The sequence below is a fragment of the Canis lupus genome, unplaced genomic scaffold, assembly GCF_011100685.1.
Source record: "Canis lupus familiaris isolate Mischka breed German Shepherd unplaced genomic scaffold, alternate assembly UU_Cfam_GSD_1.0 chrUn_S1848H2045, whole genome shotgun sequence".
In the NCBI taxonomy this organism is placed as follows: domain Eukaryota; kingdom Metazoa; phylum Chordata; class Mammalia; order Carnivora; family Canidae; genus Canis; species Canis lupus.
Genome location: NW_023330708.1, coordinates 1,278 through 14,483, shown reverse-complemented (window position 1 = coordinate 14,483; position 13,206 = coordinate 1,278). Strand labels below are relative to the sequence as shown.

At 34.1% G+C, this 13,206-nt stretch overlaps 1 protein-coding gene across 1 annotated transcript in view; it reads left to right on the top strand.

Moving 5' to 3' along the window:
- Positions 1-12,766, top strand: part of LOC119878704 (rap guanine nucleotide exchange factor 6-like) — a gene marked incomplete at its 3' end in the record, with an annotated part of 51,782 nt that extends 39,016 nt beyond the window's left edge. Inside the window, exon 5 of the mRNA XM_038589292.1 lies at positions 12,664-12,766. Within this exon, the coding sequence (XP_038445220.1) occupies positions 12,664-12,766 (103 nt within the window). The remainder of the gene's footprint in view (positions 1-12,663) is intronic.
- Positions 12,767-13,206: the final 440 nt, after the last annotated feature.

Genomic DNA, 13,206 nt, shown 5'->3' with positions numbered 1-13,206 from the left:
AGGCATATAGTGAGCCCATGGATAGTAGTGCTGGCAGAAGCATGGACATAGAAGGCAAATCATTTCCAGAATACATATTTATTCCAGTGAGGACAAATATCTGTCTCCTTCATGACAGAAAAAATCCATTGCAAGTAATCTGCCTCCAGGGTGGCTGACTGGTCCCCCCAAGGAGTGGTGCCATATCAGAGACTCAGTGTTGATCTCTAAGGTTCACAGATTAGCTTCCCAGCAATAACATTAGCAGTTGAACCCCTGCATGTTCTCCGTCTCTGCCACTATGGCTACTTGATTCATTGTCTCATTGAACAAGCACTGGTGTAGCTGGAAAGGAGTTTGATTGACTTCCATAGAGCATGCCATTTTGTTCACTTGATTTTATTAAAAATCTACTTCACAGTGCATGCCCTTTAGACATTCATAGGAGACACAGACATCTTTAGAGTCTGTGCCCATTCTGAAAGAAGTCCTTCCACATACCTCTTCCCAGACTTCTTGTTACCAGTCTTCCAATCCTGTTCCTTCCAGATCCCTGGCCATTCAACCACACCATTAGTAACTGCCCATGAATCTGTTTCAGTCAATAATTTTGGCCATCTCTCAATCCAGACACAGTGGACATCTGAATGTACTGTTTGAAGTTCTGTTCCATAGGAGGATTTTCCTTTACTACCATCTTCTTTCACTGTCACCCCTGAGTGACTTGTGGGCTGTCCACTTTTGAGTGGTACCAATGTGTGCAGACTCACTGATTGAAACAGGCTCAAGGTTGTTCTTCCTGAGTTAACTGGTCATAAGGAGCTCCCCAGGTAGGCATAGGCATGGATTGAGTAGAGGAAATGCTGCAAGAGGAGTTGATGTTGAAGGAGTCTGATCTACCTGTTTGCTCCTGGGTAAACTCAGTCTCTTACATACATATTATTTGATAATAGATTGCTACTGCCCCTGCTCAACAGTTGTGGCTAATTACAGCAGTTCATAATAGGGAGTTCATGCGGTATTGTCGCCTGGTGTCCTGTAGTTTGGCATTCAGCATCTATGAAGGCCCCACTCGCAAGGCATAACTTGTTTCTCAAAAGTATGATAAATATTTGCAGAAGATGGCATAAATGTAAGAGAAATTATAGACATCACTGTCATTCTCATATTAGTGCTTGGGAGATGCTCTACAGAGCATCTGTATTTGTAGCAGACACAGGGGGGTACCATTGGATATGCTGGTTCATAAGACCCAGATGGCACAGTGGCTTATACTCCATTTTGGATTTGCTAGCCCTTGTGGGTGATTTTGAATATGGGTCAAAGTAGCACACTTAATGTATGTTTACCTCTAGAATACAAAAAAACTAACCAAGCATTGTGCCTCTCTCTTTGTGGTAGGTGGCACAAAGTGCAGGAACTTGTATGTCCTCTTGGAGGGGATATCTTGTCACAACCTCAAAGTATGAAACTCCAGGAAACTTCACGGAGAGCAGGCCATTTGAGTTTGTTTATTTATTTTAAAGATTTTGTTATTTATTTGACAGCATAAGCAGGGGGAGCAGAAGAGGGAGAGGAGAAGAAGCAGGCTCTTCACTGACCAGGGAGTCTGCTGCAGGGCTTGATTCCAGGACGCTGGGATCATGACCTGAGCTGAAGGCAAACACTTAACTGACTGAGCCACTAAGTGCTCCTTATATGTAATTTATCAATACAAGTTTTTTTACATTTTACTATAGGTAGATAAGTAATTAATGAAATCTGAAATTTCAATGTCTTCTGAAAGAATTTAGTTTTTTTCTGGTATGACTTCACTTTTTTGTTGCCACAGTAAAATCTGATTATAGCTCAACAAGCAAGGACTTTATTGGTGTGATTTTTCAAATAAAATATAAGTGTTTCATTATTCATTCAAATATTCATTTATGAAAAAACAAAACAAATATTCATTTATGGCGCAAATAAGTATTGATTATCATCTTTACAAGACAGTAGCATCAAGACAAAAAAAGACTGATTTACTTTGGGATGACTGCTTTGTTTGGAAAGGGCCCACGGTTGTTTTGACAAGTAAAGAAAACTTGGAGAGTCAGTTTGTGAAAATGGATTCTACAGATTGAAGAAGGAAACAGACATTGAAGTTAGAATATCTCATAGTACTGAGGTATTAATTGGTCTAGTAAACATATAGTGCCTGCATGTGTCGGGCACTCTGCTAGTCTTGGGTTGGTAAGGTTATCATCTTTAAATAGCCCTGTAAATAGCATTGTTCTTTTTCTGAAGATGTACTTTTTTAAAAAAAAAAAAAATTTATTATTCATGAGAGAGAGAGAGAAAACGACAGGCAGAGGGAGAAGCCGCTCTATGCCGGGAGCCCAACGTGGAACTCGATCCCCGGTCTCCAGGATCACGCCCTGGGCCGAAGGCAGAGCTAAACCGCTGAGCTACCCGGGCTACCCTGAAGATGTACTTTTAAAATAATCTTTTGACAAGTAAATTTGTACCATCCAAAGTCAAAATGGTATTACAAATGGTGCTTTAAATATTACCATTCCCACTTTTATTGTCATCCCCACCCTTTAACCCATCTGCATAGATAGCTAACCACTTTTATTAAGGTCTTTGTGTGATTTTTTTTTTAATACATATGTGAAAATTTTTTTCCTTGTATTTTTGACCAAAAGAGGAACATTGTTCCTTGGTTTGAACTCTTTTATTTTTGAAAACAAAATGGCAACAGTGCAGATGACCTAAATTTGCAAATCAGTTGAGGTTACTGTAGATGGCAAAGTTCTGTGATTGCTACCCAGATCAAGAAGTTGGACATTGTCAGTACTATGGAGGCAGCCTACGGTTTTTTCTCAAATCAGCTTTTCTACTTTCCCCCATTCCCACCAAAAATAACATTTAAAAAAATTTAATTAGTCTTTAATATCTGTAGACTTTTAGCTGGGACTGTATCCACACCTTAACACTATAGTTTGTTTTTTTTTTGTTTTTTACTTTTTAACTTGATATGAGTGTAATCATACACTGTTCTTTTGTGTATAGCTTCTTTGGCCCGCTGTTCATTGAAATTCATCCATGTAGTTAGAGTTAATAAATTCTTACATATAGTATTACATTGTTTATGTAGTGGAGGGCTCTTAGAAGTAAAGCATCTGTGAACATTCTTGTACATTCAGATGCGCATGGGCATGCATTTATGTAGCAGAGAATTGTTGGTTCACAGGATGTGCCTGTATCCTATATTGCTGACTGCAACACTATCATACTCAGTTTTCCATATGGTTTTCCTATATATCCTTTTCTCATTCTCATTCAGCCCACATTTTTTTTAAAAACAAATATCCACATATTGTGCTTATTTCTGGGCTCCTAATCTGTTCAGTTAGATTTTGTTTGTCCCTGCTTGAATACCACACTGTGGTAATTACAGTAGCTTATAGTGTGTCTTGAAAGTTTAATAGAGAAACTATTTACAAGAAACTACTAAACTGCATTCCACAGCGTTGTACCATTTTAAACTCCCAACAGCAACATATAAAAGTTCTGTTTCTCTTCCTACCCAGTCACCAACATGTGATTATCGTCTTTTAGTTTAGCTATTCTGTCACTGTGAAGTGGTTTCATTTTAATTTTCCTGCTTAATGAAATTGAGTGCTTTTCTTGTGTTTATTGGTTGCTATTTCCATATTCTTTCACGAAGTATCTGTAAATTTTTTTTGGCCTGTTTAAAGTTGAGCTGTTTGTCTTGATTTTTTTTTTTTTTTTTTTTGTGGGAATCTTTTAATACATTCCATGATACGAAAGTGACAGGTTTTTTGCACATACTGTGTCTCATTTTGGCTTGCGTTTTCACATTCTTAATTATTTTAAAAGTAACTTTATTAAGGTATAATTGATGTAGAGCACACTGCACTTACTCTAAAATACACAGTTTGATAAATTTTGGTGTGAGTGTACACCTGTAAAACCATTGCTCTAATAAAGGTAATGAACATATCCATCACCCCCCCAAAATTGCTCATGCCCTTTTGTAAACATTCTCCTTCATCCATCCTTGCTCCCTCCATTGGTCCCCAGGGATTAATTTTTTTTGCGGGGGGAGCATCACCGTAGATGACATTTTCTAAAGTTTTATTTAAGGTGAAGCACAAAATATATATAGTCTTTTCTTGGCTCGCTTCTCACACTTGTTAAATCTTGTTAAAATTACTAAGGTTTATCCCTGTTGTAGAATGTATCAATATTTCATTTCTTTTTTTTTTGTTTAGACACTATCCTGTACATTAGATCACCAGAACTTACTCTTGTTGCATCTGAAAATTGGTTCCCCTTGACCTTAATCACTGTAATTCCTTTACCCCTGAGTACCTGGCAACCGCCATTTTAGTCAATGTTTCTATGAAATCGGGTTTTTAAAAAAAGGTTTTGGGACTCTGCATGTGATACCATATAGTATTTGTCTTTCTGTGTATGGTTTATTTCATTCAACATAATGCCCTCAAGTTCATCCATCTTCATCCATGAAATGGCAGGATTTCTTTTTGCATCACATTATCCTGATCCATTTATATTTCATATGTTTCACTTGCTTTTTATTGCGGTATTCTTTGTATGGCTATCCCCATTCTTTGTTTGCAATTTACCTACTGATGGAGGTTTGGGTTATTTCCTGTTTTTGATTATTTTTTGACTTGTGATGCTATCAGCATTTGTGTACAAGTCTTTAGATGGACATATGGTTTCATACCTTCTGAGTAAAATAATGGGAAGATAATGGATTTAAGTCTTCATGTGGACACATACTTTATTTTGGATATGTAAGTATATATGTATATTTATTTTGGGAATAGCTTGGTTATGTGGCAGAGGAATATTTAACCTTTTAAGTGCCATGCTGTTTCCAAAGTTGTCATTTTACATTCCCACCAGCAGTATATGAGATGCTAGTTGTTCCACTACGTTTTCCTCACATCCTCCACAAACACTTGGTAAGGTCAGTCTTTTTTTTTTTTTTTTTTTTGAGAGAGAGAGAAAGAGCATATGAGGGGGAGGTGGGGGTAGGGAAGGGCAGAGGGTAGAGGAGAAGAGAGAATCTGAGGCAGACTCCCTGCTGAGTGAGGAGGGCAGTCTCCCGAGTTTGATCCCCTGACTGTGAGATGATGACCTAAACTGAAATCAAGAATCTGATTCTTAACCGAACTGACTGATCCACCTGGCATCCTCAAGGTCAATCTTTTTAAGTTCCATACTCTCATGGGTATGTGATAGTAGCTGATTATAGTTTAAATTTGCCATTTCACTAATAATTATGTGAGGGTGAGCATCTTTTCATTATAGTTACCTGTCAGTAACATGGCTTTTATGAAGTGTCTCTGAATCATTTGCCTATTTGGGCAGGATGGTAAAGTTGTATGATTTCTTATTTTTAATTCCAGAAGTTCTTCATGCCCTACACAGTTCCTTCAACAGATGTATACCTGACAAATATTTTCCAGTCTGTGGATTGTTTTCCATCTATTAATTTGCTTTTCAGAGAACAGAAGAACTTGATTTTGATGAAGTTCCGTTTATCAGGTTTTTTTTCTTTAAGGACTGTACTTTTGTTGTATGTAGGAAATCTTTGGTTTAACCCAATGTCACAAATAATTTTTTCTATAATTTCTTCCAGAACCTGTATAGTTTTCAGATTTTGCTATGATATATTTAGGTCTGTGATCTATTTGTAGCTAGCTGGTTGTTCTTACACAGCATGGTATGTGGATCTAATTTATCTTTTTACCTGTGGATATTCAATGCTCTAGCACCATTTGTTGACAAAACTATCCTTTCTCTTGAATTACCTTTGCATCTTTGTTGAAGTTGTATTGACCATTTTGGGTATATTTCCCAACTAGTTAATTTATTTCATTGATTTTTTTTTTCTATTGATGTATTTTTCTGTGTAAGTACCACTGCTTACATTATCCTGATGACTTTAGCTTTATGATAAATCACAAAATGTCTGAGTCCTCCTGGCTTTGTCAAATTGTTTGGGTTATTATAGTTCTTTACAATTTCAGACAAATTTTAGAATCAGTTTATTAATTACAAAAAGAGAAAAGCCTGGGATTTGATTGGAAATGCACTGAAATCTGTTACACCATTTTGAGTAGTATTGATATCTTAACGGTTGATTCTTATAGACCATGAACAAGGTACATCACTCAGTTTATTTAGGTCAACAATTTTTGTGTAATATTCTCTCAGCAGTCTTCTGTAGTCTTCAGTATTAAGGTGTTGTATGTGTTGATTTTATATCTTGTAACCTACTAACTTCACATGTTAATTCCAATAGCTGTCTTACAGATTCTGTAGGATTTTCTATCTGTTGTCTACTGATTTGATGGTTTTTCTTTTTTCTAATTAAAACATACCCTCCCCCCCTTTTCTGCTTACTCCCCTGGAAGAAAGGACAGTGTTGAAGAGAAGTACTGAGAGCAGACATCCTTTATTGTTCTGTCTAGAAGGGGATTTTGGGATGGGAAGGTAGAAGCATTCACTTTTTCACCAAGTATATTCATAGATCTAAATTTTTTATAGATGACATTTACCTAGTTGTCAGTTTTTATCTACACTTTATTGCATCCTCATCATCAGCCAACCACTGTTGTACTTTCTGGTATATAGATATCATTTACTACTATTTTACATAAATGGAACAATATGTTGTACAGTTTTTGTTTTTTAAAATATTTCACTTAGCATAATGTTTTAGAGATGCCTTCATGTTGCTGTGTATACTGATGATTCATTTTGTAAAATTGCTCATTAGTATCCCATTGTATGTATATAGCACAGTGTGTTTATACATTCTACTTTTGAAAGAAATTAAGATTGGTTCTAATTTTTTTCTCTAACAAATAAAGTACTTACAATCTTTTCTGTATAAGTCTTTATATGGACTTGTGGTTTTTTTTTTTTCCCAGTAAATACCTAGAGTTCAGTGGCTGAGCTGCACGGTAGTCATGCTTAACTTCTAAAAAGAACTGCCAAATATTTTGTCGAATTTTGTGCCATTTATAATGCCACCACCAGTTTGTAGAATTCACATTGCTCAGTATCCTCTTCAGTGCTTGATGTGGTTAGTCTTTGATTTTAGCTATTCTGGTCTGTATAAAATGGATCTGTATAAAATGGACCTCACTGTGGTGTTACTTTACATTTTGTGATAATGCTGTCAGCTTTTTTGCATGTAGTTATTAACCTTTCATGAATCTTCCTTTGTGAAAAGTTGGTTCAATCCTTTAGAGGTTTTCTCTTTTGAGTTAAATGAGTTATTTATCAATCATGCATAAAATTCACTATAAGATAGATACTTTTGTATCTGTTGTTCCAAATACGTTTCCTGAACTGTTTCTTGCCTTTCCAGTTTTCAGTAGTGACTTCTTTAATTGTTAAAAAGTTCTAAGGATTTATTTGTAGTACTTATATGTTCCAACAAATCTTTCCCTACTCCAAGTTTGTAAAGATTTTCTTCTGTTTCTTAGACAGTTTTCTTAAAATAGCTTTATTGGAGTATAATTTGCATACCATAAAATTCACCCATCTTAACTTCACAGTTGAATAATTTATAGTAAATGTATACATTGGTGCATCACGGTTACAGATGACTTTCATTGCCTGAAAAAGTTCCCTCATGCTCTTTTGCAGTTAACATGATCTGCTTTCTGTCACTATCTACTTTTTGCATTATTTAGAAGTAATGGCTTTTGGTTTTTGGCTTTTGTCAGAGTAACGTTTTTAAGATGTATCCATGTTTGGGCACATGCCAGTTGTAACACACTCATTTTTTTTTTTTTAAGTATTAAATTGTACTGGATTCTAGAAAGATACCACATTTTGTCTAGCCATTTACCAAAAGATGAAAATTTTGAAAAATTAGAAATTATTTATTGTTCCAGTTTTGGAGTTTTTATAAGTAATGACGTTAACAAGATTCGCTCACAAGTCTTTATATGGACCATGTGTTTACATTTGTAGATATCCAAATATAGTGGAATTGTTCTGTTGTATAACAAGCATACAAAATTAGCTTAGCTTTTGAAAAGGACAAAATTGTTTAAAAGAGGATATACTGTTTTACATTCTGACAAGCATTGTATAATGGATCTAGTTTCTCCGTAGTCTATCACTTGCTGTTGACGGTATTTGATTATTACAGTTTCAGTGTGTGCTTAATAGCATCTTAGTGTGATTTTAATGTGCATTTCAGTAGTGACTGGTCCCTTTGTGTATCTCTCCGTGTGCTTATTAGGCTTATTAGTAGTGACTGGTCCCTTTGTGTATCTCTCCGTGTGCTTATTAGGCATTCCTATACTTTGTTGAATTATCTGCTCAGTGCTTTTGTCTATTTTCGATTTTATGTTTGTCTTATTATTAGTTGTAAAAATTTACCGTTGACTCTTGAATAGCTGATATGAACATCCATGTGCATGTGTTAGTGTAGACATAACGTTTTCAGCTCCTTTGGTTAAATACCAAGTAACATGATTACTAGGCCATATAAGAGTATTTTTAGTTTTGTAAGAAATTGCCAAACTCTACCAAAGTGTTCCATTTCATTTCCCTACAGCAATGAATGAGAGTTTCTTTTATTCCACAACCATATTAAGCGTTTGGTCTTGTCAGTACTGGATGTTAGCCATTCCTATAGGGTGTAGTGATGTCTCGTTACTTTAATTTGCATTTCCCTGATGACTTCTGATGTTGAGCTTTTCATGTGCTTGTCATCTTTGTATCTTCTTTTGTGGGCTGTTAAGGTCTTGGGCCCATTTTCTAATTGTTTTCTTGTTGAGTTTTAAGAATTCTTTGTGTCTTTCTGTCTTAGATAACAAACCTTTCTCAGAAGGACTGTTTGCAAATATTTTCTTGGTCTGCGGCTTATCTTCTCATTCTCTTGACTTTGTCTTTTGTAGAGGAGTTTTCAATTGCAGTGAAGTTCAACGTACCACTTTCATGTATCATGCCTTTGATGTTTTAGCTAAAAGGTCACTGCCATTCCTAGAATCATTTAGATTTTCCCTGTATTTTTTAGGAGTCGAATGGTTTTATGTTTTACATTTAGGTATATAGTTCATTTTAGTGAAGATGTGATATAAGATCTGTATCTAGATTCTTTTTTTTTTTTTTTTTAAGATTTTATGTATTTATTCATGAGAGACACAGAGAGAGGCAAAGACACAGGCAGAGAGAGAAGCAGGTTCTATGCAGGGAGCCCGATGTGGGACTCAATCCCGGTACTCCAGATCATGCTCTGGGCCAAAGGGAGGCGCTCAACCGCTGAGTCACGCAGGTGTCCTAGATTCATTTTTTGACATGTAGTTGTCCAGCACTACTTGTTGAAGAGAACTGTCTTTGCTGCATTGTGTTATTTTTGCTTCTTTGTCAAAATCAGTTGAACATATTCATGGGACTCTAATTCTGGGCTCTGTGTTCTGTTTTATTGATACCTATGTTTATTTTTTTAGTCAGCATCACAGTGTCCTGTTTCCTGAACCTGTGTGGTACATTTTAAAGTCAGTTAGTGTCAGTCTTCTTACTTAGTTCTTGTCCTTTGATGTGTTAGCTATTCTAGATCTTTTTGCCTGTCCATATAAACTTTAGAATTGGTGTTTAAATATCTGTGTATTGGGAAGCCTGATCAATCAAAATCTCCTATAAAACCCAAAATGTTACTGGAGACTAAGAGTAAATTTTCATAGTTCTAAAAGGATGAATCTATTAGGAACCTAAAACAGTTTTAACTATGATAGAACCCTAAAATACTAGAAGTAAAAACTGACAGAATTGGAAAGATGAATAGAAATTGAACTCTTATGGCTGGAGATTTCAAAACTGTCTATAATTGGTAGAACCACTAGATTGAAAAATTAGTAAAGATAAATAGCTTAAGAAGTACTACTACCACTTTGATCTTATACATTTTTTTTTCTGGCTTATAGATGATTCTCCAGGATAGAGCATATTCTAGGCTGTGAAACAAGTTTCAGTAAATTTAAAAAGGTTGAAATTACTCAGGGTTTATTCTCTGAATTATATTGGAATTAAATTATAAATCAGTTCCAGGAATAAATGTGAGAATTTAAACAACACTTTTGTAAATGACCGTAGGTCAAGGAAGAGTTGACAGCAGAAATTAGAAAATGTTTTGAAATGAATGAAAATGAATATGTAACAAATACGGAGGTTCCCCTAAAAGGGGAATTTAGAGGGAAATTTACAACGCTAAGTATTTATAGCACCTTCATGAGAAAAGAAGAATGGTCTCAATTCAGTCACCTTGAGTTTTCATATTAATAAGAATAGCACAGTAAATTTGAAATAGAAGTGAAGTTTGAGTGGAAATCAATGAAAGAAAAACCAGAAAAACAATAGAAAATAATCGGAGAAATGAAAAATTTGTTCTTGGAAAAGGTCAGCAACACTAATAATGTTTGGGATAGACTGACCATTTAAAAAAAGAAAACATGGACACTGGGTGCCTCAGAGGTTGAGTGTCTGCCTTTGGCTCGGCATGATCCTTTAGTCCGGGGATCAAGTCCCACATCAGGCTCCCTGCAAGGAGCCTGATTCTTTCCCTCTGCCTATGTCTCTGCCTCTTTCTGTGTCTCTCAGAAATAAATAAATAAATAAATAAATAAATAAATAAATAAATAATAAATAAATAAATAAATATTAAAAAAAGAGAAAACACATATTACCAAAATCAGTTATGAAAGAAGAGATATTAATACAAAAATTAAAAGCATTTGAAAATTTTATGAGCCACTTTATAACAAATTGGGCAGATCTTACAAAAACATACATTACCATAAGTAGACTGAAAAACTTTGAATGTATTTATAAAAAGTAAAGAAATTAAATTGATAATGATATTTATTACCACAAAGAAAAGCTAGGCCCAGATGGCATTACTATTAAGTGTTTTCAAGTATTTGAAAGCATTGCTACTTATCCTGAGCAAACTCTTTGGGAAAATGGAGAAAGGAGGAGCACTTACAACCTATTCTGAATCCAATATTAACCGAACACTAATACAGACAAAAACATCACAAGAAAAGCAAATCACACGTTTTTATCTCTCATGAACATACATGCAGCAGTTGTTAACAAGATTACAGCAAACTCAATCCAGGTATATATTAATAAAGTATTAGAAACTGAATAAGTTGGGGTTATCTTGAGAATGCAAGAAGGTTTAAACATTTGTAAATCAACTAATACAGTATAGTGTATAAGTAAAATAATGGACAAAAACCATATTGCAGTAAAAAAAGAAAACAAAACATTTGAAAAAATCCAAAACCTGTTCATGATAAAACTTTTGAACATACTAGACATAGAGAAGGAAATCTGGTAATTCTGATCTAGGGTATGTACCTAAATGGCCTAGAGATTTCCTGTAGGTGGTAAAATGGAATACTGTGTGGGGAGGGGGGGTCATCCTAGTTTTTTTATTTTCTCTCTTAGTGATCACAGCCCTGTCCTTCCTGTTTTCCAGTGTCTTGTAACTGTGCTGTTTATGTATTTTGATTTTCTTGCTTTTTTAGCTAAGAGAATAAATCTAGTATCTGTTACTCTATCTTCAGTGAAAGAAATTTAAACAAATTTACTTTAATTTTTTATGCATTAGATGCTGTCAAGAGTTTTGGGGGAAAATAGTTGTACTGCTTAAGAAAAAAGAAAAGTGATTTTTTTTTCATCTTCAGAAGTAATTTATTATATGTAGACATTAAAATTTTGTTAAAAGACTAACATACTGCCTTCTGCACTAAGGAGGCACCTTAGGATCTTGTTATGAACTAATATTTGTATGTAACATTATACTTTGTGAAGAATTGACATTTTTAAAATACGAAACTTTCTCATAAAAGTAGATAATAGGTCACTTACTTTATTCATTCACTTTTTCCAGTCTATAAAATTGCATAGTGTTTTTTAAATGACTTGTATTTCCTTATGTTTACTTTTTGGTACTTTATATTTTGCTTGATTAGTGAAGTTTCTTCAATTTGATTAGTTTATAGTAATATTTTAGATATTGGCCATGGTACTTCATTTTCATTGATGTAATATTTTAGATTGCTTTTATAATTTTCTTTTAAGTGTGGTTTGCAAATAAAGTATGTTAAAATTTTGTCTAATATATAATTAGCGAGTATTCTACCCCAATCCCTTTTAAAACATTTTGTTTCTCTTTTAAAATGAAGACCTTATGTTTTTCCTTTAAGTTCTTTTATCTTTTGTTGATTACCGCTTCCAAAATATAATAGTTTATTTTCATAAAATATTCTATAGTTGTAGCTTCATTTTTTATTAGATGTTTTTACACTAGTTCAACATTATATACCAAATTCAAAATTTGAGACTAGGCAATATCTTTTATAATTTTAGAGACTAAAAGCATGTATTTTTAAAAGATTTTTCGCAAAGAATTGTGTTGATCATTTCTGTTAGGGCAAATAAGAGGAAAGGTATTTTGGGTTGTTTTTAAGAAAATCTTAATTAACATAAATGATAGAATTATTTCTTGGTTTAACATTTAGGGTTTGGGGAGGGGGTTCTTTTTTATTTTTCCTATATTGATATATTTTATCTATAATCTTTGCTAAAGAAATTGTTCTTTTGTTTTTATAGTTTTGGTAAGCAGTTTGGAGGAAAAAGAGGATGTGATTGTCTTGTATTAGAGCCTTCAGAAATGATTGTGGTAAGAAATGCTTCAATTTCAACTTTAAATGTAGTAAGATTTTAAACACTTAAGGAGGTTCCATTACTGTGACTTAACATATTGGGTAGCATCAGACCTATATATCAAATTTGATATGGTTTTATCTACTTTAAATTTTTTCTGATTCTTGAGAGGATTTGAAAAATTATACAATTATATTTACCATGTTCCAAATTTGATAGTTTCTTTTACTACTTCTAACTAGAAATTTTAAATGAAGGCCTTATAAAGGAACCCTGACCTTTCAAGTGTTTTCTCTTTTCCTGCTTAATTTAGTTAATAATCTTTGAATATCCATATTCTGTGCTCTGGACATGAGGGAGAAAGCTAGAGAAAAAGAGACAACACAGTTATATCCAAGTAAGAAATGGTTTAGATCTTAATATTATTACTTTAAGAGTATAATTAAGGAATAATTCTTATTCCTAAGAAATCCAGGTAGTTGATAAAAC